We start from the raw sequence: 27,455 nt of genomic DNA, 5'->3' as shown, positions 1-27,455 counted from the left end.
GTTGTATTTTAGGTATAGATGGGGTTTCACCATGTTGGCCAGGCTGGTCTTGAACTCCTGACCTCAGGTGATCCACCTGCCTCAGCCTCCCAAAGTGCTGGGATTACAGACATGAGCCACCACACCCAGCCATCTGTACGTCTTTACATATCTTACATAAAAAGTGTCAATTATAGGCCAGGCACGGTAGCTCGTGCCTGTCATTCCAGCACTTTGGGAGGCCAAGGCAGGTGGATCACCTGAGGCCAGGAGATCGAGACCAGCCTGGCCAACAAGGTGAAAACCCGTCTCTACTAAAAATACAAAAATTAGCTGGGCATGGTGGCAGGCACCTGTAATCCCACCTACGTGGGAGGCCGAGGCAGGAGAATTGCTGGAACCTGGGAGGCGGAGGTTGCAGTGAGCCAAGATCTCACCACTGCACTCCAGTCTGGGTGACAGAGCAGACTCTGTCTCAAAAAAAAAAAAAGAAAGAAAAGAAAAAAGGTATCAATTATGTTTATAAAATCATTCTACACAGTTAAGCTCTTATGCAGGCACTGAAAATTAAAATAATGATTTCAGGAAAGAGAAACCCTCTCTGAATGTTTTGTGTTATTTTTGTGAGATTTCCTCAACCCTAACTGTGCAGCAACACACTGTTTTTTATGTGGCTTTAGACTGAACGCTCAGTGATTGGAGAAAAACCACGTGGGATTTGATGGTGATAAGTAACCATAATGTAAAAATACTACACCTGACTAGGTAAGGCAACTCATTCCACTCACTCTGCTCAAGAGGAAAAAAAAGATCCCTGGTGGAATGTGATGGCTCATGCCTGTAATCCCAGCATTTTGGGAGTCTGAGGCAAGAGGGTGGCTTGAGACCAAGAGTTCAGGACCAGCCTAGGTAACATACGGAGACCTTGTTGCTACCAAAAATAAAAATTATAAAAATAAAATTAGCCAGGGGTGGTGGCACCCGCCTGTAATTCCAACTGCTAGGGAGGCTGAGGCAGGAGCTTGAGTCCAGAAGGTCGAGGCTGCAGTGAGCTATGGTCGCCTGTCACTGCACTCCAGCCTTGGTGACAGAGTGGAAACCTAGTATTTAAGTTTCTTTAAAAAACGGCTGGGTGCAGTGGCTCACGTCTGTAATCCCAGCACTTTGGGAGGCCGAGGCGGATGGATCACCTGAGGTCAGGAGTTTGAGACCAGCCTGACCAACAAGGTGAAACCCCGTCTCTACTAAAAATACAAAAATTAGCAGGTCATGGTGGTGCACACCTGTAATCATAGCTACTCGGGAGGCTGAGGCAGGAGAACAGCTTGAACCCGGGAGGCGGAGGTTGCAGTGAGCCAAGATGGCACTGGGCAAAAGAGTGGAATTCCATCTCAAAAAAAAAAAAAAAAAATCCCTTTTTTCCTCACTTTCCATGCACTTGCACCGAGAATTTCTCTCCTGGAAGCAAAGACCACATTGCAAGTATCGAAGAAAATCAAATCTGCAGGCCCAGGCGCTTCCCAGCTGCGGGCAGAGTGGGGTGACTGCCTCCAGGCGAGACGTCCCTCTCCGGCCCACCCCTAGCCCATCTCCGCTTCCCAGCGCGCATGGGCCGGTAGCTGAGTTCCGCATCCCGCTCCAGGCCCATCGCCCAACGCTTCTCTCGCGCCCTCTGCAGGAACCTGAGCCGAGGGCCGCCCCGCCTCGCTGCCCCCAGGCTCATAAATGGCCTCTGCGCCCTGGCCGGAGCGGGTTCCGAGGCTACTCGCTCGGCGCTTACCCCCTTACCCGCCCCCACCCCCAACAGTGGGATTACCGTCCATGGAGCAGGAGGAGACCTACCTGGAGCTCTACCTGGACCAGTGCGCCGCTCAGGTGAGGCTGCCGCCACTGTCCCAGAGTCAGGACCCAAGTCCCGCCCGGTCCTGTGCCAAGGGCTTTGCCTTCTTTCCTCTTAAATCTCATAGCGACCATAAGAGGCGGGCTTGGTTTCCCACGTCTTTCAGTTGAAGGTTAGAAGCTTCGAAAAGTGAAATAATTTGACCAAGGTTGCCAAACAGAGCTCGAACTTCATCTAGCGCGAATCCAGAACCGTTTACTCAGTCAACAGATTACATGGCCCATCCTGGGTTGTTTTGGTTTTTGATTGATTGATTGATTGATTTTTTTTCTGAGATGGAGTCTCACCCAGGCTGGAGTGCACTGGCGCGATCTCAGCTCACTGCAACCTCCGCCTCCTGGGTTCAAGCGATTCTGGTGCCTCAGCCTCCCGCGTAGCTGGGATTACAGGCACACGCACCACACCTGGCTAATTTTTGTATTTTTTAGTAGAGGCGGGGGTTTTGCTTTTCTCCCCAGGCTGGTCTTGAACTCTAGACCTCAAGTCATCCACCCACCTTGGCCTCCTGAAATTTTGGGATTTCAGGCGTGAGCCACCATTCCTGGCCCCCCGCCCGGTTCTAAAGGACACGCACAGAGAGCGCGTCGTGCTAGCTGTAGCGACTTCAGGTTCCCACGGGTTTCCGCTTTGACAGGGGAAACAGAGATCCCCTGTCCCCTGCAGCATGGATGCCAGTACTAGGCCTCCCTCGAGAAGTCAAGTCTCTGGTGGAGCTGGTGGTTGCAGGGTTTGCCAAATGTTAACTAGAAACACCTGTGGCTTCTTTTAGTTAATTACTCTTAAGACTTAAAAATCCTTAGCATTGGGCAGGGTGAGGTGGCTTACGCCTGTAATCCCAGCACTTTGGGAGTCCGAGGCACGTGGATCATTTGAGGTCAGGAGTTCAAGACCAGGCTGACCAACATGGCGAAACTTCGCCTCTGCTAAAAATACAAAAATTAGCTGGGCGTGGTGGCAGGAGCCTGTACTCCCAGCTACTCGGGAGGCTGAGGCAGGAGAATTGCTTGCATCCAGGAGGCAGAGGTTGCAGTGAGCCGAGATGGCGCCACTGCGCTCCAGCCTGGGTGACAGAGTGAGACTCCGTCTCCAAAAAAAAAAAGGCAAGAGAGTAACTTTTTTTTTTTTTTGGCGGGAGAATTTTTTTATAAAGACAATGATCAGCACTGAGGTAGAAATGGTGACTTTCCCTAGCATTTAACACAGCAAAGAAGAGCCCAGGCAGGAAAGGTTCCGAGAAAGGTAAGTGGATACAGTTTAACAAAAAATGACTAAAGATCCTGAGGCCAAAGATGCAGTGAACGTGCTACACAGACATGTTTTGAGGCGTGTCCCTACAGGCAGACCCTGCAGAGAGCCCGTCAAGTTTCCATTACCATAAAACAACCCCCTCAACTCCTCACCATTGCCTTACATTCTTGTGTACGTTTAGCTTTGTTCCCTGATAAAATGCCATGATGGGGAAGGGGAAGGGAGACACTGACTGTTGCAGCTTTGGTGCTTTAGCGTAAATTGCCCGAGGAGACCCTTTACATCTGGGACAGGTGAGGCCAAGGAAACCCTGCAGTGGAATTGGGGCTCATTGTCCCCACCTCATTTTTCTTAAGGCCACTCTGTGGGTTGAGGGTGGGGAAAGATGGGAGCCTATCATGTATTCAAAATGAAATAGAGGTCAAAAATCTTACTTCAAGAGAATAGCTTGATTTTGTTTTTTAATTCTAAGTGCTTTCTTTAAACAATTAGTCACCCCTGCCACCTGCTGGACTTGTAGTAACAGAACACTCCAATAGGCTCCAGTCAGATGTACATTAGCAGAGGTAGCATTGTCACTGAGAAGATGCAACATGGGGCATTCCTGACCCTTCAGTGGTCAGAAAAGAAATAAGATCTTGTTGAGTTTCTCCTGCAAGCAGTGCTCAAAATCTGGAGTTCAGGCCCGTAACTTGGGTGAAGCAGGTGGTAATGCGTTTCTCAAGGTAATCGATTTTTTCCCGTAATAAAGCCCATGAATTTTACATTAGTTGCTTTCCTCAGGTGCACACGTCATTCTCTCCGTTGCTGGATAATGGTAGTTGAGCAGCCTTCCCTGGACTGAAAATACATTGATTTACAGTATTCTTACCATTTAAGTTTCAATAACTTTTTTCCTAGTGTAAATTCTTGTAACTAGAACATTACAAGAATTTTTATGCCTTTGCCTAGAAGGAATAACCATGGGTCTTTAGTGAGTCTTGATTAGTGTTCAACTATATCTTAAACTTCCTTCATTTGTTCTATTTAAATTTAAAACTCAAAATTATTTCAAAGTTAAGTCAACTAAAGTTTATAATTAACTTAAATAATACAGTATATCTGTTATCTTCAAAGTATACAACAATCTAGAGCATGGTTGCTCAATTGCCTCTGTTGCAAAATTGGACTTAGAGAGTGGCAACTTACTAGAGATCTAACCAAAGTAGCTAAGATAGTTTATGAAGAATGCTTTTTCTGCATTTTAAAATATTCTTTCCTGTTTCCATTAAGTGTGCTGTAACTGTAATAGAATCTTTTTTTAGATGGAGTCTCACTCTGATACCCAGGCTGGAGTGCAGTAGCATGATCTCGACTCACTGCAATCTCTGCCTCCCGGGTTCAAGAGATTCTCATGCCTCATCCTCCCCAGTAGCTGGGATTACAGGCAGGCACTATCATGCTCTGCTAATTTTTGCATTTTTAGTAGAGACATGGTTTTACCTCATTGGCCAGGCTAGTCTCAAAACTCCTAGCCTCCAGCCATCCGCCTGCCTCAGCCTTCCAAAGTGCTGGGATTACAGGCGTGAGCTACCACACCTGGCCTGTAGTAGAATCTTAATGGCATTTTCTAGAAAAAAGCAGTGCACGAATACAAGCAATCTTGAACTGCCTCTTACACTGAATACATTGCCTGCCTGCCTGCCATAGTGACATCCCTTTTGTGTAACATGCTGTTCTGTCTGTTGTGTTTTTGTCTGTCTGTTTTGGGAACTGCCTAGGATGGCCTTGCCCCACCCAGGTCTCCCCTGTTCAGCCCAGTTGTACCTTATGATATGTACATACTGAATGCATCCAATCCGGATACTGCATTTAATTCGAACCCTGAAGTCAAAGAAACATCTGGTGATTTCTCATCTGTGGATCTTAGCTTCCTACCAGATGAAGTTACCCAAGAAAATAAAGACCAGCCTGTCATTAACAAACACGAAACTGAAGAAAATTCTGAAAGCCAAAGTCCACAAAGTAGGTTGCCATCACCCAGCGAACAGGACGTTGGGCTGGGCTTAAACAGCAGCAGTTTGTCAAATTCCCATTCACAGCTGCACCCTGGTGATACTGACTCAGTCCAGCCCTCTCCTGAGAAACCAAACTCCGACTCCTTGTCTCTGGCATCCATAACTCCCATGACACCAATGACCCCTATTTCAGAATGTTGTGGAATTGTACCTCAACTACAGTAAGTTTTTATTTTTGTTTTAACTGAGCACATTGGGTACACATTTTATATTCCTGAATGCGATGACAACTAATTTCAGGAAAATAGTAGGGAAGACAATTTCAGATTTCATAATTCTTTGTTTTATCAGTTCTAAATGGATTGTGGCTTTAGACAGTTTGATTATCCGTAAGGGGAAGCACTAATTCTTGATCCTCTATGGTGGGTGGAGGGGACTTAAAGATTAATAGATGCATTCTTGAAGGATTGTATTGTTTATACTACAGCACTGAAGTTGCTGACAATTGTGGGTAGGGTTGGATAAACACCAAGGATATAAAGATGTAAAATTGAGTTTGATTTGCAAATTGATTCAGAATTGTAATTTCTATTTGAGGCCTTGTTTTGAAAAAAGATCTAAAATTTAATTTTAGCAGCTAGTCATGAAATTTTAGGAAAGGCTCTTTTAGCACTTCACTTTGGGATTTTACACTTTACTAGGAATCATGTTGTCATGTATTTCACATTTGGAATAATTCTCCCCCTAGGAAATTGCTAAGGTATAACCTAAGAAATGAGAAAATAAGTTGTCGTGTCTTTTTTTTTACCCTTTATATCTGATATAAGTTTCTAAACTGACTTATTTCTTCAGGAATATAGTTTCCACTGTAAACCTGGCCTGTAAGTTGGATCTGAAGAAAATAGCTTTGCATGCAAAAAATGCAGAATATAACCCAAAGGTAACATTTCTCAGTATTCCTTTCAATAATTAGCTTCTCTTTAGATTTACTTTTCTTAATATGATCATGATTATTGACTAATTCCTCTGTTTTTTCTTAAAAAATTGTTACTGAAAAAGCTATTGGCAACTCAAGGTTAATATCTGTTTTGAGTTATAAAAAATAATCTCATTCTTTATGCTGAATAAAGCAGTAATTGAGCAGTTCCTTAAAGATAAGCTCTCTCCCTTGTCATTCAAAAATATTTTTTAGTATGACTATAATTTTTCATCTGACTATTGGGATGCTAACTTTCTTAAAATGCCATCATATTTCTGGAAATAATTTTTGCCAAATGTTGTCTCAGCTACCTGACACGTATCTTTCCATTACAATTCCTCTTATTTGAGAAGGCTAAATTGCTTAAAGTATAAAGTTCAAGCTCCTATTTACTAATGTAAGATTCAGGGATTTTTTTTTTCCTCCTCCTCAAAGTTTAATAAAATCTATTCTTTCTTGTATCCTGCCAAGGCCAGGCATCCTGTTGTCAATGGATTGTTTACCTAGGGTAATTGGATTTGTCCATCCTATCAACTTTTAACGATTTGCCAGGCTCTGTACTTAGGAGTACAAAGATGAGTAAGACCTGCTTCCTATGGGAGAAAGTTCACTGGCTTAGGTGGTGGAGGATTTATGGAATTAGATGAAAAAAGGTCACATTCGTAGGAACCCAGAGACCTTGCAGGCATCAACTATTATTTGTTTTTGCTGTTGTGGTAAGTATTGTTGCTGACATCTGAATTTAAATGTTACCTCAATGTTACCCGAATACAATAAAGCTTTCCTTTTGATATTTCACACAGCTGACAATGGTGAGGACAGACACAAAGATGAGCTAAGATCCTCACAGCTGCAGCTGTGATCACATTATTGAACAATCAGCGTTTTAAGCAACTTTTATTGTCCATCATCCTCAGCACACCCCTCATTTTGGACGAGGGGTAGGGGAGAGCGGGGCTGGGGATGAGTGTATAGGATCTCTCTGAACTTGTGCTTGACACCCAGAGAAATTCTAGCTTGGCCTTTAAGCTAGCACCCACCCCAGTTTCCTTCCTAGCTTAACTGGGGAGAGGAATTGGGGTGAAGAGACTATCTGTGTAGGAGCAGGCCATTTGATGACACATCCATGTGGCAGGCCAGAGGTTCCCTACCCTCACGTGTGTCAGCCTCACCTGCAGGGCTTGCTGATGCTGCTGGTCTTGAATGACACTTTCAGAACTATAAGAGGCAAGAACCTTTACATCAACTTCCTGTCATTCATCTTTAGCATGCCTATCATACAGACTCTTCTGCATTTTGGTCGCTTTTCAGTACATTCTAAAGTCTTGGTGAGCCTTTAACATACTTGCTTTTTCTTTTGAAGCATCTTTTGGGAAAAAAATAAGAAGTGTGTCAAAGTAAAAAGCAGAGAATCTGATTAGTTTGGGTTTTGAATCTTAACTTTACCATTTCCTGTGTAATGTTGGAGGTTATATTGCTACTTGTTTTCCCTGAGCACTAAATGAGGATAACACAAGTTCATCCTATCATGAGAATAAATAGGAACTGAAACATAACAGGCATTCAAGTTTAAGTTACTGATACTATTTTTACCTGTTAATAAGTACATTTTAGAATCATCATTATTTTTGTTAACCTTAACGTAGGGAGAAAAGACCCAGACATTTAGTTTTCCCATCCAATCTGTTTGAGATTTTCATATCCAGCTTGGCTTTTTCAACTGGGATAATGTTAACTCCTGGCAGAGGCTAATTCTCTTTTGGTTTCTGGGTACAGAGGTTTGCTGCTGTCATAATGAGGATCCGAGAGCCCAGGACAACAGCCCTTATATTTAGCTCTGGGAAGATGGTCTGCACGGGAGCCAAAAGGTATGAGGAATCATCCCTCCACCCTTACCAGAGAAACAATTTAGTATGTAAAACAAAGAAGCATAGAATTAATGTGCTAAAGCACGTAGTAGAAGCAAAATGCCTTTCTTTGCTGAAGACTTTATTCAATGAAATGCCACATTTTAGGTTAAAAACACTCCTATAATACTGACTTGGGCCAGGCACAGTGGCTCACATCTGTAATCCTAGCACTTTGGGAGGCCTAAGCAGGAGGATCACTTGAGCCCAGGAGTTTGAGACCAGCCTGGGCAACATAGGGAGACTCCATCTCTGTTTAAAAAAAAAAAAAAAGAAATCTAAAAAGTAGCTGGATGTGGTGGTGCATGCCTGTAGTCCTAGCTACTTGGGAAGCTGAGGTGGGAGGATCACTTGAGCCCAGGAGTTTGAGGCTGCAATGAGCTATGATCATACCACTGCACTCCAGTCTGAGTTACAGAGCAAGACCCTGTCTCTATTAAAAAAATAATAAAATACTGACATATCCCCCATTTTACAGTTTCCCCTATTAAACTGGGGGGACTTAACTGTGCTGTTACAACTTGTTTCTAAGGTGAATTTTTTTTAAAGTTACAGTAATGATGAAGTGTGTTATAAGTCTGGGGAAGGTAGTTATTGTGGATTTTCCTCATTGCAGATAAATGGATAGAACTTTCTAAAGGAGCTCAATTACACATTCCTTGACCATTAGCTTGCATTAGCTCAGGAGGCATCCCTTAAAAATGTCGTCTCTCCTGGATCTCACGCAGAGGAAGCCCTGTGTTGAAGGGTGTTCTTTCACCATAACTCTGTATTGGCAGAGCCTGTTTTCCCCTGTAGGTGTTAAAAGATGAGAAGCAAATTCTCCTCCTGAAAGGTTGTGCCAATTTCTTGCTCTATAAATTTACTGCGTGTTCATTTTATCCTATGGACACTGGGTGTCGATATTCGTTTTATATTTGCTAGATTGATTGGCAGAAAGTTATATTGTTTTACATTTCTTTGATTTACTAGTGAGATTAAATAACTTAAAAGCACAGAAATCCCTATGTCGTTTTTTTCAATTATCTATGGATTTCTTTTGTTTTTGTTTTGTTAACTATTTTCACCACTTTATACTGTAAATATTTTTTCTTAGATTACTGTTTATGGTATTTTATGGTGTGTGTGTTTTTTTTGTTTGTTTGTTTGTTTTTCCGAGACAAGGTCTCACTGTGTTGTCCAGGATGGAGCGCAGTGGCGCGATCTGGGCTCACTGCAACCTCCACCTCCTGGGCTGAAGCCATCCTTCCAGCTCAGCCTCTCAAGTAGCTGGGACCACAGGCATGTACCACCAGGCCTGGCTAAATTTTTTTTTTTTTTTTTGGTAGAGACAGATGTTTCCCCATATTGCCCAGGCTGGTCTCGAACTCCTGGGCTCAAGTAGTCCTCCCACCTTGGTCTCCCAAAGTGCTGGGATTACAGGCGTGAGCTACTACATCTGGCCTATAGTGGGTTTTTTTAAAAACACAAATTTTGAAGGATATACTCATTTTATCCCATTTTTTCTTTGTTTTCTACATTTGGCTTTGCCTTTAAGGCGTTTGTGCACAATATTATACAAATATTAACTTTCATATATTTTTCTGGTCTTTTTCAGGTGCTGCTTTGTGGTAGTAAAAGGATAGCTGGTATTTTGATTCACCTAGAGCTTTCTGTAGATGGAAATGTTCTATATCTGCACTGTTTAATGCAATGATGTAGCCACTAGTCATATGTGGCTATTGAGCACTTGAAATACAGCTAATACAACTGAGGGACTGAATTTAATTTATATTAATTGGACAGAGCAGATCTAGAATTTTATTTGTATGTAAGACAATTATTTTTCCCAAATGATCAGTCGGTACTCAGATACATTTATTGAAGAATCCATTGTTACCATGTTTCCCCCGACTCGTTTTTACATATTAAGTTCTTCACATGTGTCTGAGTACATTTCCTGACTTTCTCTTATGTTGATCCCAGGAATCTCCATTTTAAAGTGATTATTGGACAGTTGTGCAAGATGTCTGTAACAATGTTCATTTCAGCATTAAAACAGGGAAAACCTAATTAATAATAGGGTTTCAATTTGAAGTCATAAAGTAAAATTGTATTAGCCATATACGCACACATACTGAGCTGAAAGGATGGTCACATTGTACTAAGTTGGATTGCGGAGGGAGAAGTAAGCAACTAAATGGTGTTTGTTATCCAACTTTCATTGTAAAATATGCTCATGTTACACATATTACACACATTCATGAGTGTCTTTTCTTATCTGAATTTATTCCTAAAATCTGATAGTGAAAGTTTGGATAATGAGTTCAGATAATAAGAGATACTTGTTATCCAGATATATTTGGTTTTGAAGTTTTGGATAGTGAGTTGTGAGAATTTACTTAATAAGAGGTGCCAGTATTATCTCCACATTTTATCCAAACCTATTCTCTTTCGTTATAATAGCAAGAGTATGAGGGATACCTGTGTTTGCGTCGGAAAAGTGCAGAAGATCAAATTTAGGTAGTTAACACCAGTATGGGTGAGATTTTAAGATTTTTAAACTACTTTCTAATGTTTGTACAATGAACATGTATGTAGACTTTCAACTCTTAGTTGTTTCAATAGAAACTTCTGTGTCCTTAGAATATCACAGCTGATATCCCAAGAAACTACAGGACTACGCAAACTTAAAATTTGAACTTATTTACATTATGGGAAATGTAATAGATTAGTTAGGCAAAATGTAGTTCAAAATGGAAACAGTTTATTTCACTGCTAACCTGGGGACATGGCCTTGCTAAGGACATTTCAAGAGTGAGAAGTGGGTGAAGAGAGCCAAGGGCAGTGCTGTGCAGCTGTAGTCAGGCCATGTGCAGTGGCTCACACCTGTAACCTCAGTACTTTGGGAGGCTGAGGTGGGGAGGGTCACTTGAGTCCTGGAGTTTGAGCCCAGCCTGGGCAAGACAGCAAGACCCTGTCTCTATAAAAATTTAGGCGGGTGTGGTGGTGCATGCTCCTGCAGGCTACTTAGGAGGCTGAGGCAGGAGGATCACTTGAGCCCAGAAGTTCAAGGCTGCAGTGAGCTATGATCATGCCACTGCACTCCAGCCTGGGTAACAGAGCAAAAACCCAATCTCTTTAAAAAAAAAAAAAAAAAAAAAAGGGGGGGGGGGTCAGGAGAATCAACATTAAATGAGGTGACACATATATGAAGTAATGAATACCCAAGAGGGGGCAGTGTTGGTGAAGGATCTGGATAAGAGAATCAAACACTTGCTTTGGTCCAGGCAAACAAGTTCAAACTGGCTTTTCTTTCAAGTGTTTCTGATTTACAGCCTAAAAATAGGGCCAAACCCATGAGGGGGATGGAATTCACCTGATTCACCCTCCAGGTGTTGCTACCTACTGTTTTGTTTTGTCACATGTGAAAAATACCTAAGGAGAAATGAAGCCTCACCTCTCAGGACTCCACAGGCTCTGCTATGAATTTAGGGGTGCAGCAGGACAGACACTTAAAGGACATAGCCACAGAGTAGGACAAATTCCTGTCCTTCTTGTGTTGAGTTTGAATTGAATTGAAGATTGGGTGAGAAAGCCGAGCAAAACAAGGGGGGTTTTGAGGTATCTTCATGTGGTTGTTTTGGACAGTGTGTCCAATAAAGACTCAAGAACTGATACCTTGTCTGTGCCACTCAATCAGCACGTATCTTACCTCCTTATATGCGATTTTTTTTTTGTATGCCATGTGTCCTTATTTTTTCTTGTTTTCTTTTTTTTTTTTCTTTTTTGAGATGGAGTTTCACTCTTGTTGCCCAGGCTGGAGTGCAATGACGCGATCTCGGCTCACTGCAACCTCTGCCTCCCAGGTTCAAGTGATTCTCCTGTCTCAGCCTCCTGAGTAGCTGGGATTACAGGTGCCCACCATCACGTCCAGCTAATTTTTTTGTATTTTTAGTAGAGACAGCGTTTCATCATGTTGGCCAGGCTGGTCTCAAGCTACTGTCCTCAGGTGATCTGCCCGCCTCAGCCTCCCAAAGCACTGGGATTACAGGCGTGAGCCACTGTGCCCAGCCATTCTTCTCTTCTAAATGGGACATACTTTGAGACTGGATGAATAGTTCCCAAACTGCAGTGAGCAGCACAGTTACCTAGAGGGCTTGTTAAAAGACAGATTGCTCGGCCCCTCCCCCAGAGTTTCTGCATGTCTGAGGTGGAACCTGGGACTTTGCATTTCTAACAAGTTCCCAGGTGAAGCTGCTGGTCTGGTGACACACTTTGCAAATCCTTGGAATAGTTTTAGCAAATAACACCCAAGTAAAAGTAAAAGTACCTCATATATGAAAGGTGACAAATGAAGACAAAAATTTGTTTATGATTCTGTTCAATAGCTGTACAATTTTACAAGACCTTTTATAAGGTGCTAGGGACCAAAGTATGGGAAGTAAGTCCTCCTCACAAAGCCTACAGCTTCATAGTATACGTTGAAAGATAAATGTGGTACAAATGGTAACAATCCAATACAACACCAGTAGTTTAGAGGATGTAGTGATTAAGACATCTTTAAACATATTTGCCCCTCCCCAGTGAAGAGCAGTCTCGACTTGCAGCAAGAAAATATGCTCGTGTGGTGCAGAAGCTTGGGTTCCCTGCCAGATTCCTCGATTTTAAAATTCAGAACATGGTTGGAAGCTGTGATGTGAGATTTTCCATCAGGCTGGAAGGTTTGGTGCTAACCCATCAGCAGTTCAGTAGGTATGACGATTATATAGCTTGAACTTTGAATTTACCAAGATATTTAAGTTACATTATGGGTTGCTTACATAAAGTATCTTTCAGAGAAATTGTGATTTAAAAAAAAAAAAAAAAGGCAGGGGACACAATAGTGAAAAGATTAAGATGCTATGCCTGAGTCCTTATAGGTTACCACATGTGCCCAGTCTTTTGAAACCATGGTTCTTAAACTTATATTGCTTAGCAATCACTTAGCTTTTAAAGCACACATCTCTGGCTGGGCTTCTTCACCAGAGATTTTGCTAGAATCTGTGCTTCTAAAAAGCTCAAAGGTGATGCCAGTGCTGCTGGTCAGAGGCCCACACATTGAGATCCACTGATCTACAGATTTATAAGCATACAAACGTAGCTTGGCAATGACACTGGCAAGATAACGCATGTGTTGGGAGGCCGAGGCAGGCAGATCATGAGGTCAGCAGATTGAGACCATCCTAGCTAACACGGTGAAACCCCGTCTCTACTAAAAATACAAAAAATTAGCCGGGCGTGGCGGCGGGTGCCTGTAGTCCCAGCTACTCGGGAGGCTGAGGTAGGAGAATGGCCAGAACCCTGGAGGCGGAGCTTGCAGTGAGCCGACATCGCGCCACTGCACTCCAGCCTGGGCGACAGAGCAAGACTGCCTCTCAAAAAAAAAAGATAAGGCATGTGAAATGGACAAGGCCAGTAGGAAGGGGCTTGACAGCTGGTGAGGGGAGAATGGATTGGAGAGAAGATGAAAAAAGAATGGCCGTAACACGTTCTATGAAAGCAATCCTAGGAGGCTGAGGCAGGAGAATGGCGTGAACCCGGGAGGCGGAGCTTGCAGTGAGCCGAGATCGCGCCACTGCACTCCAGCCTGAGCCGCAGCAAGACTCCGTCGCAAAAAAAACAAACAAACAAACAAAAAATCCTAACTAGTTTGTCCCCTATTTGAGTTTGTGTGCGTGTAGCTGCAGCCCCCATCACAATGTTGCCTGTAGTATATTCCTTTCCCTAGGGAATATCTCTAGCCTTCCTGACTTCAAACTTCCCGTCTCAACAGCTAGTGCTCCTCCCCCGGCCCCAGCTGTTTTGATGGCTCTCCCATCCAGCCCAGGCCCTCAGAGAGCAAGGATGGAGGGTGACTCATCGACACCAAACCCCTTGACTCACCAAGATATACACCTGGGCTAGGGCACTTGGCCTGGGTTAATCACAGATGCTCTTAAATTCTCTTGGCCAAGCTGGAACTGAAGTTCTTTCATTCTAACGCCTTATCCTCTCGGCCATGGAATCATTATTCCGTCAATAGAGTAAATAGGGATCATATTGCTGTGCTTTCCCTAACATTTGTTAGCTTTCCTTTCAGATATGATCTGAATGGAAGTTAAAAATTCCTTTTTCTTCTAAAATATTTTCATTCATTCTGAGATTCAGCTTTTATGATATGCTTATTTTTCTTTTGACATGTTTATTTTTCTCTTGATTATGTTTTCTTTTTCTTCAGTTTTTTCACTGTATGCTATTGAATGCCTAAAATGTACCCGATTTTTTAAAAAATCTGAGCTCCCTATAAAGTCCTCCCATTCCCCCACGTAAGACATGTTGCCTCTTTAGGTATCTTTCTTCCTTCAATCTTGGCATAATTTGCAGATTTCCTAATAAAGCCTGTTTCTAAGAGTTTCCCAGTGCTTAAGTTGTCTTATCTTCTAGACTCTCAAGTCATGAGCCTCCAACCTATCTTTCTCTGAATCGGCTTAGTGTACATCTGCAAGAGCTCTGCCCGAACTCTAAGGTTGTGCCTACATTAGACTTAGCGTTCCCTTCTGGCCATTCAGGGCTGGAAAATGATGTGTATAGTTCTTCCCAAGTTTCCATTCATTTCTTTTTCACCAACATCTTCCTTGCAGAGCAGATCTAAGTCTAGAATTGGTGCCCCTTGTTATTACTACCAGCTTCTAGAAGGGTTGCCAGTAGGGCGCAGTGAGAATACATCAGATGGAGTGGGCCCATCCCTGTTCTGTCGTCCTCCTGGGACAGTTTTATGATCTCAGTCATCTTTTCTTTTTCTTTTTTTTTTTTTTAATCTGGCCAGGAAGCTTGCTTTGTATTCCCACAGCTTTCTATTTCTAGTCTCATTCTTGCCTTCCCCTCATCCTCTCCATTCGGCTGTCAGCCTCAGGTTATGGATTACAACTCCAGAGTGTGTATTCTTGACACTGGGAACATTAAAAACACCTCTTAGGAAGTTTGAATTTTTAACATGAGGCCTCTCTAATTGTCTGTAGCTCTGTGGGGAACCATGCCACATAATCTGTTATAATTATCAGGCCAAATTTGCCTTGTGTTAAACCCCTAAGGTCATTCAGTTCCCCAGGTTCTGCAAATTTGTATGTCAACATTTAATAATACAAGTATCTCCTTTTGTTACCAGGCACTTTTCTCTGGCAATCTTTCTATGACATAATCATTTCCACAGTTGTAAATGAGAATTTTTCCTTCTTTAATTTTTTTTTTTTTTTTTTGAGATGGAGTTTCGCTCTTTTGCCCAGGCTGGAGTGAAGTGGCATGATTTCAGCTCACTGCAACCTCCACCCCCCGGGATTCAAGCGATTCTCCTGCCTCAGCCTCCTGAGTAGCTGGTATTATAAGCGCCCACCACCACACTTGGCTAATTTTTGTATTTTTAGTAGAGATGAGGTTTTACCATGTTGGCCAGGCTGGTCTCGAACTCCTGATCTCAGGCGATCCACCCACCTCGACTTCCCAAAGTACTAGGATTACAGGCGTGAGCCACCGTACCCAGCCCCCTCTTTAATTTTTAATTCAAAGGTATCCTGATATAAATACTTGCTATATGAATAAGATCTAGGTGACTACCAATGCTAGGATGATAATGGCAAGCAATATAGCTATAGTCCCTTGTGCACATAGAGATCCCTGTCTAAAAGAAAAGATGGACAAGTCAATGATGAATAAGATGTAGGTGACTACCAGGCAGCAAATGCTAGGGTGATAATGGCAAGCGATATAGCTATAGTCCCTTGCCCACATAGAGATCCCTGCCTAAAAGAAAAGATGGACAAGTCAATGATGAATAAGATGTAGGTGACTACCAGGTAGCAAATGCTAGGGTGATAATGGCAAGCGATATAGCTATAGTCCCTTGCGCACGTAGAGATCCCTGTCTAAAAGAAAAGATGGAGAAGTCAGTGACAGCAATGAAACATGGTGACTGTGAAGGCAAGGCCCTTCAGGGGCTGTGACACCATAAAGCAGGGTCTTTAATGTAAGTGGGGGTGGGTGCAGATCAAGGAAGATTTTCTTGGGGAAGTAACATTTAAAGTGAGACTCGAAGGATGGGTCAAAGTTGGGTTGGCCAAGAAATTGGCAGGTGTTCGATATTCTCAATCTTTGTGAAATGTTCTCCATCCCTAACCAAAACCACTCTCTTTCTCTGTCTCAGCCTTCTTTTGGAATGAGGCAGAGAATAAATAAAATGAAGTATATTCCTAATTGGGAGCTCATTATACTGGTAATCTTAAAACGATGGTTCTAAAAGCTAAATGCAGTTCAATACCATTTACATACCAAAGTTTTTGTTTTCTCTAAGTCTTAAAATTCAGCTGGAAGATCAAATGGAAATCTTCCTTTTGTGTCTCCAGCCTTCATTTTCTTGGCCTGGATCTCATAGTCCTGGAAGGGTTTTCGGGGCTCCCTCTAGTATCATGATCTCCTCAGTGTCGGGAAGTGGTGAGTGGGAGAAAGTCTTGACAGGCTCCCTGCAGTAAGACAGAGTGATGTTCCAGGAAGACAGTTCCACCCACAGTGACCTCCTATACTTGAGATGGGCAAGACTCACTTCAAGATGTGCCTTTCTGGAGCCAGTAAAAGGTTCCACATCTGCTGTCGTTTTGGGTCTTGTTCATTGCTGAACTGAATGGAGCTTTTCCATGCAGTCTGGATTCACCCTTTTAAGTGCAAAGATGCTAGTGTTCCATTGCTTGGATGTCTTTTTTTCTTATATTTCTTGTCCATTAGCCACTGCTTTGAGAATAGTTTTATTCACCTCCTCTCACCTCCTGACTTCTTTTTGGTAGGTTCCTCAAGCCTTTCTAAGAATCTGCCCTCCTCTCCAGGCTGGAGTGTGGAGAAGAAGCTCTTAAGTGCTATCATCTTTTGCTCCATGGAGTGGCCAGCTTACATTTAGTAGTAAATACGAGTTACTATTTATAGCAACAAATCCTGAATTTTAAAAACTTGGGATAATTGGATTTTCTTTATTTATATAGCACCTGTTCAAATACAAATAGCAGTGGCCTAGAAATATTTTTAGGTTCTATCTGCTAAAAATGTTAACTTCAGCAGTTTATAAAAGCATACAAAATATGTTTATTATTGGAGAATTTGGAAATCCAGAAAAACATGATTATGTATTCTTATTAACAGACTTTTTTGAAAAGATACAGGATGTTTAACCAACAAGATCTTAATACACTAAATCAGATGCCCTAAGTTACCTTAATTTCTAATATCCATCCAGGATAGCTTGCACTTGTGTTATGACCAAAAATTAATTATGTTCCTAACTTCCGTAAGATATTACCTAGGACACTCAAGACTCTTTTCATCAAGATAGTTAAAAGGTTTTTGATAAAATAGCTAACTTACTTACAACTGCTTTAATATGCACTTTAATATACTGGGCCTTACATGTTATGGGAAAGGAGCTGAATAGTGCTATTTTTAACATTTTCCTTTTACATCTTAACAGTTACGAGCCTGAACTGTTTCCTGGTCTTATTTATAGAATGGTAAAACCACGAATTGTGTTGCTTATCTTTGTATCTGGAAAAGTTGTGTTGACAGGTAAGTGCTAAGATTATTTTCTGACTCAAAATGTAATTGCTATGCATGTGCTTTGCTTATTCTTTTAAATACCTTTGTTCACTATGGTAAAGTAATTCTTGTTATACAGAATACCTGGAATGAAAAATAAGAAAAGAATAACATCACCCATAGGTCCCAGTACCTAAAACAATATTTTTTTATGTTTTTATGTCATTTTATTAAGTATTTCATCTTTACATCCTGATTTTTTTACAAAATTTTCCATGATAACATATATGGCTTAAACTTACTGTTACAAACTCTTCATAAAGTCTTTTAATGGCCACACAAGCTCCTAACACAGGGGTTAACAAACCCTTTTCTGGAAAGGGCCAAATACTAAGTATTTTAGGCTTTGTGAGCCACAGGGTCTGTCACAATTACTGAGCACTGCCATCGTAGTGTGAAAGCAGCTCTGAATGTTACATTATATAAAGGAATGTGCTCTGAAATGTGAATTTCTTATCATGACATAATTTGTGTCATGTAATATTTTTTCCCCAACTGCTGAAAAAGATAAAAACCATTCTTAGCTCATAGGCTAACAAAATCAGGCAGCAGGATGGCTCTAGCCAGCAGACCTACCTTTCCTGAACCCGTTCTAACATGTTATTGAATCAAACGTATTGTCCCATTGTTAGATAGGTAAATGTTCCTTCTTTGTTTGCTACTTATGAAGGGCAGACATTGGGCTGTTTTTACCTGTAGACAATTATGTTATTAGTGTGGACACTCAGAAATTGGACTTTCGTTTAAGGCTATGTCCATTTTGTTCTTAGAACAAATCACCCAATTGTTTTAAAGGGATATATGACATAGTTCTGTATCACACGGTCTTACATGCAATGTATCTAAATATCTTTTACCAAATGCTTGGCAGCATTCCAAACAAAATGGTACCAAAGAAAACTTTAACTGTATATGTAAAAATTATCTCACTACTTTAACCCCACTGGTAATCAGAGACAGAAATCGACCACTTTTCAACACATCCAATAAATAGCATTTTGTCTCTTTTAAATAATATGTACATAACTTATCCTTTTGTCTACTTAGCTTGTATTTTCTCAGGATTTATGAGTTTACTATAATACTATTAAAGATAAATTACTCTTTGCTATATTTGTTATTTTTTCCTGTTGGCTTTTTTTTAAAATAATTTTTGCATAAGTAGCACTTTTTAAAACTACTTGAGGGAATGGTTCAGACTCTTTTCTATGTCATTCTACAGAAGGTTGCGATATATATTGTTGTTTGTTTGTTTTTGTTTTTGAGACAGAGTCTCACTCTGTTGCCCAGGCTGGACTACAGCGGCGTGATCTCAGCTCACTGCAACCTCCACCTCCCGCGTTCAAGTGATTCTCCTGCCTCGGCCTCCTGAGTAGCTGAGACTACAGGCACATGCCAGCATGCCCAGTTAATGTTTTGTATTTTTAGTAGAGATGGGGTTTTGCCATGTTGGCTAGGCTGGTCTGGAACTCCTGGCCTCAAGTGATCTACCTGCTTTGGCCTCCCAAAGTGCTGGGACTACAGGTGTGAGCCACTGTGCCCAGCCTACAGGATGTTGCTAGTTTATGATCGGGCGTGGTGGCTCACGCCTGTAATCCTAGCACTTTGGGAGGCCGAGGCAGGCGAATCATGAGGTCAGCAGTTCAAGACGAGCCTGGCCAACATGGTGAAACCCCGTCTCTACTAAAAATACAAAAAAAAATTAGCTGGGCATAGTGACAAGCGCCTGTAATCCCAGCTACTCAGGAGGCTGAGGCAGGAGAATCGTTTGAACCTGGGAGGTGGAGGTTGCAGTGAGCTGAGCTCATGTAGTCTAGTTTTGTCTTTTTATACATTTCACTGTCCTCTACCATAATGAATGCCAAGTTTATGTGGCCTGAGCCAAACTGATCTCCATGCGCCAGTCCCAAATAGCTAGCCAACCAACTTAATGCTACGTATCTTCTCATTAATTTTGGATGACTCCTTTTGACCTTTCTTTTACATATGTGGCTGTCCTTCAGTTCTGCCTTTGCTCTAGGTTTATCCTATTATAATCCTATTGCCTTTATCTTATTGTAGCTTTAATACTCATGGTATATCTAATAGGGCCAATTTTCCCTCATTACTTTAATTTTTATATTTCTTAGCTTCTCTTAAATATATATTCCTCCAAATTAGAATTTTATAAAATCTTGCCTCATCTAAAAAAATTGAGACTTTTATATTACCTGAATTCAGAAAAGTTGATTAAGTCATAACTCAGCATCCAGCAGAATGACATGTCTGTTTTAAGTGTTCTTTTATAACTCTGAGTTTCGTAGTTTGCTTTTCTCTAAGAAATAATTAATGCGTCTTCAAAGAGGGGAAAGTTGCTGGGTATGGTGCCTCATGCCTGTAATCCCAGCACTTTGGGAAATTGAGGCAAGCAGATCACATGAGGCCAGGAATTCAAGACCAGCCTGGCCAACATGGTGAAACCCCATATCTACTAAAAATACAAAATTAGCTGGGCATGGTGGCAGGCACCTGTGACCCCAGCTACTTGGCAGGCTGAGGCAGGAGAATCACTTGAACCTGGGAGGCAGAGGCTGCAGTGAGCCAAGTTTGCGCCACTGCACTCCAGCCTGGGTGACAGAGCGAGACTTCATCTTAATTAAAAAATTAAACATGAAGTGGGGAAAGCTTGTTTGGAATCCAAGAACCTTTTGAATGCAGCAAAATTACAATTCCTCAGATGCCACTAATTTAGAGTCTGGCGTAATTAAGATCCCCTAGTGACTGACATAAAGTTTACCTCTGTATGTCCTAGAGGAAGTGAGAAAAGCCTGCCAATAAAATTGAATAGTATAGATATCAGAGGCAAATACATACCCTACTTTAAGGAAACACACTTTCAAGTCCTTTGGAAGGCAATTTTCATAAGTGCCATGTATCATTACAAATAAATCTTATTAAAAGTGCAAATTGCCAAGTACAGGCAAAGTTCCTATTATAGATTTCTTTAAATGCCCTGAATTCAGATCGGCTTTCCCACTTACCCCAAATTTCTTTCTTTCTTTTTTTTTTTTGAGACAGTCTCTCTCTTTTGCCCAGGCTGGAGTGCAGAGGCTCGATCTCAGCTCACTGCAACCTCCGCCTCCCGGGTTCACGCCATTCTCTTGCCTCAGCCTCCAGAGTAGCTGGGACTACAGGCGCCTGCCACTATACCCGGCTAATTTTTTTTTGTATTTTTAGTAGAGACGGGTTTTCACCATGTTGGCCAGGATGGTCTCCATCTCCTGACCTCGTGATCCACCCGCCTCAGCCTCCCAAAGTGCTGGGATTACAGGCTTGAGCCACTGCACCTGGCCCCCAAATTTCTTTTAAAAAGCTTTCATTTACACATTTGCTAGAAGTTTCAAATCACAGAAGTAAAGGATTGTTACTAAATACTGAAGACTATACAGTACACTTCCCTTAAAATTTCTAAGTATACAGAATAGGCAAATTTAAATTTCTCGCAAGACATGGACTTTTCTGAAGGTGAGGATTAAATATATTAACTGAAATCCAAATTTTGCTTATATTGTGAAGTAAAAGTTAATCCCTGACTTACTACTGAAATGATAAATAATTATCATCTGTTGGCGTTTTACCTGTTTATGCTATACTGTCTTAAACTATTTTGCCTAGAGCTACATGGTTTAGGTTATTTTTGCCTCAGCCTTAGAGACAAATGTTCTTTATTACTTAATCCTGTGTCTCTAGACTCTTTTCACCTGCAAATGGATTAAAAACTTAAGGGCCTGGCTAGGCGCTGTGCTCACGCCTGTAATCCCAGCACTTTGGGAGGCTGAGCTCGAGACCAGCCTGGCCAACATGGCGAGACCCTGTCTCTACTTAAAATAGAAAAATTAGCCGGGCATTGTGGTGCATGCCTGTAATCCCAGCTACTCAGGAGGTTGAGGCAGGAGAATCGCCTGAACCTGGGAGGTGAAGGTTGCAGTGAGCCGACATCGTGCCACTGCACTCTAGCCTGGGTAACAGAGCAAGAGTCTTGTCTCAAAAAAACAAACAAACAAAAAACCTTAAGGGCCTAATTTCAGGTGAACACCTCAGGAAAGGAACCAAGGCGGTCTCCTTAAACTGAAGCTTGGGGAAGCTCATGTGTGGCCTAGTGCAGCATGGCACAACTGGGTACTTTACAGAGATGTTCTGAAAGCAGTATCTCAATAATGGTAAATAACTTGCCTAGAAAATGTAAAGTGTTGCAATTACAAATGAACTTTGAGTCTGACTGTAGAAAATAATGAATTCCAGCTCTTGCCTAGTTAGGAACTGTAGAATGCCAATGCCCATAGTACAGATGTGTGGCAATTTGAAACCATTGTATCATGCCATTTGCAGGTCTTTGAAAATAATTTATCCATATAAAATGGTCTTATTCCCCTGAGTTGCCAAAGCTACAGCCACCATGTCTAAGGTTACTTCTGAATGTCCTAATTATAGTCAAGTAAGCTGAAAACAAAGAGGCCCTGCTGTTCTACTGTCATGGTCCTGAGCAGAAAGCAACAGGACCTGGGCCCAGCTTACACTGTTCTGGATCTGTGCTTGTTTTCTGTGGCTGGTGTGACATTTAGGACCCATGTTTTTTCTCAAACCACAGTAAAATTAATAGCATAGCTAGGTTCTGCTGGAATAATGTACAACAAACAGCAAATATGTCAACTTCCACTTCTAAGATCAGGCATAATCGTCAAAGCTAACATATTGGGCACTCATATGACAGACACTGCTACATAAGGACTTTCACATGGGGTCTGGTTAGCTCTGTGAGTTGTACTTTATACCTAAGTTTCCTCACCTGTAAAATGGAACGGCTCAGTAAACTTAATGATATCAAGCAGCTGTGTGTGCCACAGGGCAACAGGCATGTGAGGAGCCTGGCTCCAGAGCCCACTGGGCTCACCCTGTCCCACAGCAATTTGCAAGTCTACAATAACACCTGTGTGGTCTCCTGGGCAACTTCTTAATTCTCCTTGTCAGCTGAAAGAATGATTAATATTCTCTTAGCAGTGAGGGTCAGCAGGTGTGGTGGCTAAAAGGATGGACTGGAGAGTTGTCCAGTTTTAATCATGATCTGCCATTTATTGACTGTGTGGCCTTGGTGAGTTTAAGTTCTCCGACTTGGTTTCCATATATGCAAAATGCAAGTGACCATAGAATCTACCTCCTAAGCGTTGTAAGGAAGCAGAAAACCAATGCCTGGCACTGCTGAGCTATTATTATCTTAGTGAAAACACACTCTCCTGGTTTTTTCTCTATCATTGACAAAGACTGGAATTTTGCTGTGATGCCTTGCCCTGATGATAGGAATATGAAGACAAAGAGGCTTCAAGAAAACACTTATTTACTTATTTCCCTCTAGCATAAAGAACTAAGAAGTTGTGTCATTGTTGCTGAGGGTCACCCTTAATCAGCTTAACATCCGTACTTCTCAGAAATGAGTAGGTCAGAGGGCAGCAGAAAAATGCCAAGACTTATTAGTGAGTGGGCCAGAGACACGACAGGATGTCCCTCCCAATTGTTAACAGTAACCCCCAACTAACAGTAAATTGATATATGTCATAAAATGAATAACTTGAGCAGTGCAATGCTATTTTTACAAACTTGTAGGGTTTTGACTTATACACACACGACTGTGGCATCACTCGGTAAAATAAGATGTGCAGTTATGACTTGATGTAAGAACAGAACTGGAAAATCCACGTAGTATTGGAGGTTGATATTTGGAGCTGACTAAGGGGTAGGGATGAACTTACAAACCTTATCGACAAATTACAGATATTTAATAAATTTTGGGTGCGTACCAAGTACTTGTAATGTGCTGGGGGCTGGGGACAAAGGTGAATCTAACATATTCCCCATCTGGCAGGAATCCAGCCCTGCTGAAGGAGACAGACATAAACAAATTACATGTTGCTGGCTTATCAGAATGAAATGATAAGCCATGTGTACTTGGACGAGCCATGCCAATGTCCCTAAGCTGGAAGTATATTCCTCTAGGGCAATAAAATGGCTTAGATTTTATAAAATGTCCCAACTTTCTACAAACGTTAGCTCACATGCTTTATCACAACTCTACAAGAAGGTTTATTGTCCTTATTTTACAAGTAAGAAAACTGAAAGTGGTTAAGTAATTTATTTTCCTTTTATTTTAAAGCTAGTTAGTGGTAGAGCTGGCACTTAAGCCCATATTGTTTGATCTCAAAGCCAGTCCTTTCTCTAGTGCACCAGGCCACACAATTTTCACCTTAGTCACCAAGGTTAGGAATGGTATTTATTCCCCAGTCATTACAGCCTGAAGAAAAGGAATGGTAAGTTTTGCTTAAAAGGCAAGTTTCATATCCCAGCACTTTGGGAGGCCAAGGTGGGCAGATCACTTGAGTCCAAGAGTTTGAGACCAGCCTGGGCAACAGAGCGAGACCCCATCTCTACTAAAAATACAAAAAATGAGCCAGGCATGGTGGTGCTTGCCTGTAATCCCAGCTACTTGGGAGGCTGAGGCATGAGAATCACTTGAACCCAAACCCAGGAGGCAGAGGTTACAGTGAGCTGAGATGGTGCCACAGCACTCCAGCCTGGGTGACCGAGTGAGACTTTTTTTTTTTTTTTTTTTTTTTTTAAAGGCAAGAGTCATCTAATTGGAGCCTGGTATTAAAAATTGGGGGTTTTGATTATTGATTGATTATTAATAGGACTATGGAGCCAATTTAGGTTCCCTTAAACTTTTGATGGCGATATTTTAGTGAGGAAATGTTTGACTAAATTGACCAAATCCCCTCATTTTAACACCCGGTTACAAATACTGGCAATGTTGATTTGTTGACTTTTGGTGTAAAGGAAGGAACACCGGATACACGCACTCTTCTCCCACAGCTGCTGCTGTATGGTTCAGGTAACATCTGTTTCTTATGCTTCTATGAAATGAAGAAATTGTACTAATTTCCCTAAAGTCCTCTTATGTCTAAAATCGTTTCTCTATGATATAATGATCCCTCAAATGTCCATTCCCTCTTGGGAAAGGGTGCCCCCCAGGGGCCTCCAGATGGTATACTCCTTGTGCTTGAATGCAGTGCTCTTAGTTATGATTTTTGGTCTGAAGTCCAATGCTCTACTCCTGAGCTATACCACCTCCTACTTAGGATTTTTTAATATAAAAGTGTTATGGAAAATAAGTGAAGTTCATGGCTGTCCAAAATACTGGACCTGGACACTGTTCCTCAATTAAATATGAAAAAAAGAACCTTGGTTTTGGGGATTTTGGGAGAGGGGCATGTGTGTGTTTGCTGTACCTATTATGCTTCATTGTCTGCTAACAAGGTTGTTAAAGATGAATGCAGCTAGAAGCCCAAAAAGTCCATCAAACCAGAGGCAGAGGTTCTTGCTTCTTCACCAACTCACTGTTTAGTTTCTAAAGAGATTGGTTTTGTAGAAACCAAAATTTTAGAGCTGGACCTAAAAATCTGCTGAAACTTGTGGCTTTTTCTACCCCAAAGAACCAGTGTCTCTTATGTGTGTCAGGAACTCACTCTCCTCCCCACCCCAAATCTTTGAAGGTGAAGACCTACAGATAGTAAACTTTTTGGCAATGAATAAATAACTTACCTTTTCTTCTCTTTATTTTTTCTCTTTTTATTTTTTTCCTTTTTTATTTTTATGGAGACAGGGTCTCCCTATGTTACCCGGGCTGGTCTCAAACTCCTGGGCTCAAGGGATCCTCCCACCTTGGCCTCCCAAAGTGCTGGGATTACAGGTGTGAGCCACCATGCCTGCCCTTATTTCTCAAAAAATTAAGCTTATAAGGACTTCATCCCTGATTATTTAATATTTAAGGTGAATGCACATAACAAATTTAACCATTTTAAAGTGAACAGTTCAGTGGCATTTAGAAGCTGGTTGTGTATTGTGAATATACCACCAGCTCTACCTAGTCCTAAAACATTTCCATTGCTCAAAAATAAAACCTGATATCATTAAACCATTCCCCCCATTCCCCTCTCCCCACTTCCCCTGGCAACTACCAATCTGAATTCTGTCTCCATGGATTTAACTCTTCTGGATACTTCTTACACATAGAATCTTATAACATGTGACTTTGTGTGTCTGGCTTTTCACTTAGATGAGCCTAAGAAACATGCTATATGTTGTAGCACGTGTACTTCATTTCTGATTATGGCTGAGTAATATTCTATTGTATATATACACCATACATTTTTTTTCATTTTGAGACAGAGTCTCGCTCTGTTGCCCAGGCTGGAGTGGAATGGTGCGAACTCTGCTCATTGCAACCCCCGCCTCCCAAGTTCAAGCAATTCTCCGGCCTCAGCCTCCCAAATAGCTAGGATTACAGACGCCCGCTGCCACGCCTAATTTTCTTTTGTATTTTTAGTAGAGACGGGGGTTTCGCCATGTTGGCCAGGCTGGTCTTGAACTCCTGACCTCAGGTGATCCACCTGCTTGAGCCTCCCAAAGTGCTGGGATTACAGGTGTGAGCCACCACGCCCCGCCTACACTATAAATTGTTATCCATCCATTGATGGGCATTTAAGCTGTTTCCACCTTTTGGCAATTGTGAATAGTGCTGCAATGAAAGTGCGTAGTATTTTTTTGAGTACCTGTTTTCAATTTGGGGAGTATTTACCAAGGCGTGAAATTGTTGGGTCATGTAGTAATTCTTTAACTTAAAGAACCACTGAACTACTTTCCACAGTAGCTGAGCCATTTTATGTTCCTATCAGCAATGTACTTTACAGTTCTTAAGAGTCTTTATCAACTAAAGCTATTTTCCATTTCTCTTCATGCTAACAGTTGTTATAGTCTTCATTACCCTCCTCTCTTCCTTCCTTGCCTCCAGCCCACAAAATATCAGATTAACTGATTAGTGTCCTGATTAGCTGAAGCTCCATATAAACATAAGTAGTACCAGTACATGACCCTTAGCACAATGTGCCTGCATAATTTGGAAGGTGGAGGTAGTGGTAGTGTTTGGTTGTTGGTGGTGAGAGATGAGTAGGGACTAATACTTCTCAAGGGTGGAGACTGTGTTTGATTCATGTTTTTATCCCTGTAATTCCTAGAGCAGTTATGATTTACAATTTCTTGAAACCTAAGACTTTACAAGTCACAGTAGTACAATTTTCCCCTCTAATAATCCCTTCCCATGCACTAAAATTTAAAACTCATTTAAATTTTTAAACTAAAATTTAAAACATTTAAAGCTCATTTGTCTCTGTTAGTCAATATTAGGGAATCAAGATGTTAACTAGAGAGGAGGTGGATCAAAGGAAGTCCCTTTTGCTGGTAGCTAAGTGCCTGCAGGTGCTGATGAAATTACTCTGAGGCCATATTCATGGCACATGTAGACATAACATTCCACATTTCATACTGAGCACTGTGTGAGCAAAGATGACACCCACAGAGAAGTTCTAGAAAACTCTGCTCTAAGGTTTCTGTCTTGTGGAAATACGACTGTAGTTGCCAAATTATTTACCTGGAATAAATGCCATTTCTCAGGTACAGCTAAAGAGATGTCATATTAAAAGTAATTGGAGACAATACAATGAAATTTTAGTGTTTAAGTAAATTTTGGTATTTTTATATTAAAAATTATATAAACCTGGATTTCTTTATAGGTGCCAAAGAACGTTCTGAGATCTATGAAGCATTTGAAAACATCTATCCTATTCTAAAAGGTTTTAAAAAAGCCTGAGCATATCATTCAACATCTCACATTATTCTGGTTTGAATATGTACATAAGCCCAGCACAGTAACAGCTGGATTCTTCTACCTT

General features: G+C 41.5%; 1 protein-coding gene across 1 annotated transcript; it reads left to right on the top strand.

Moving 5' to 3' along the window:
* The first annotated feature begins 1,704 nt into the window (after positions 1 to 1,704).
* On the top strand, positions 1,705 to 27,455 carry TBPL2 (TATA-box binding protein like 2). The gene is made up of 7 exons (XM_002824770.4): positions 1,705 to 1,854; positions 4,888 to 5,345; positions 5,977 to 6,064; positions 7,880 to 7,971; positions 12,577 to 12,744; positions 17,516 to 17,610; positions 27,297 to 27,455. The coding sequence occupies exons 1-7, from the start codon at positions 1,705 to 1,707 to the stop codon at positions 27,371 to 27,373; spliced, it is 1,128 nt and encodes a 375-aa protein (XP_002824816.1). The 3' UTR covers positions 27,374 to 27,455.

The sequence above is a fragment of the Pongo abelii genome, chromosome 15 (assembly GCF_028885655.2).
Source record: "Pongo abelii isolate AG06213 chromosome 15, NHGRI_mPonAbe1-v2.0_pri, whole genome shotgun sequence".
NCBI classification, from domain to species: Eukaryota; Metazoa; Chordata; class Mammalia; order Primates; family Hominidae; genus Pongo; species Pongo abelii.
Note: the sequence above shows the minus strand (reverse complement) of the source record. Positions and strands in the feature narration are given on the sequence as shown.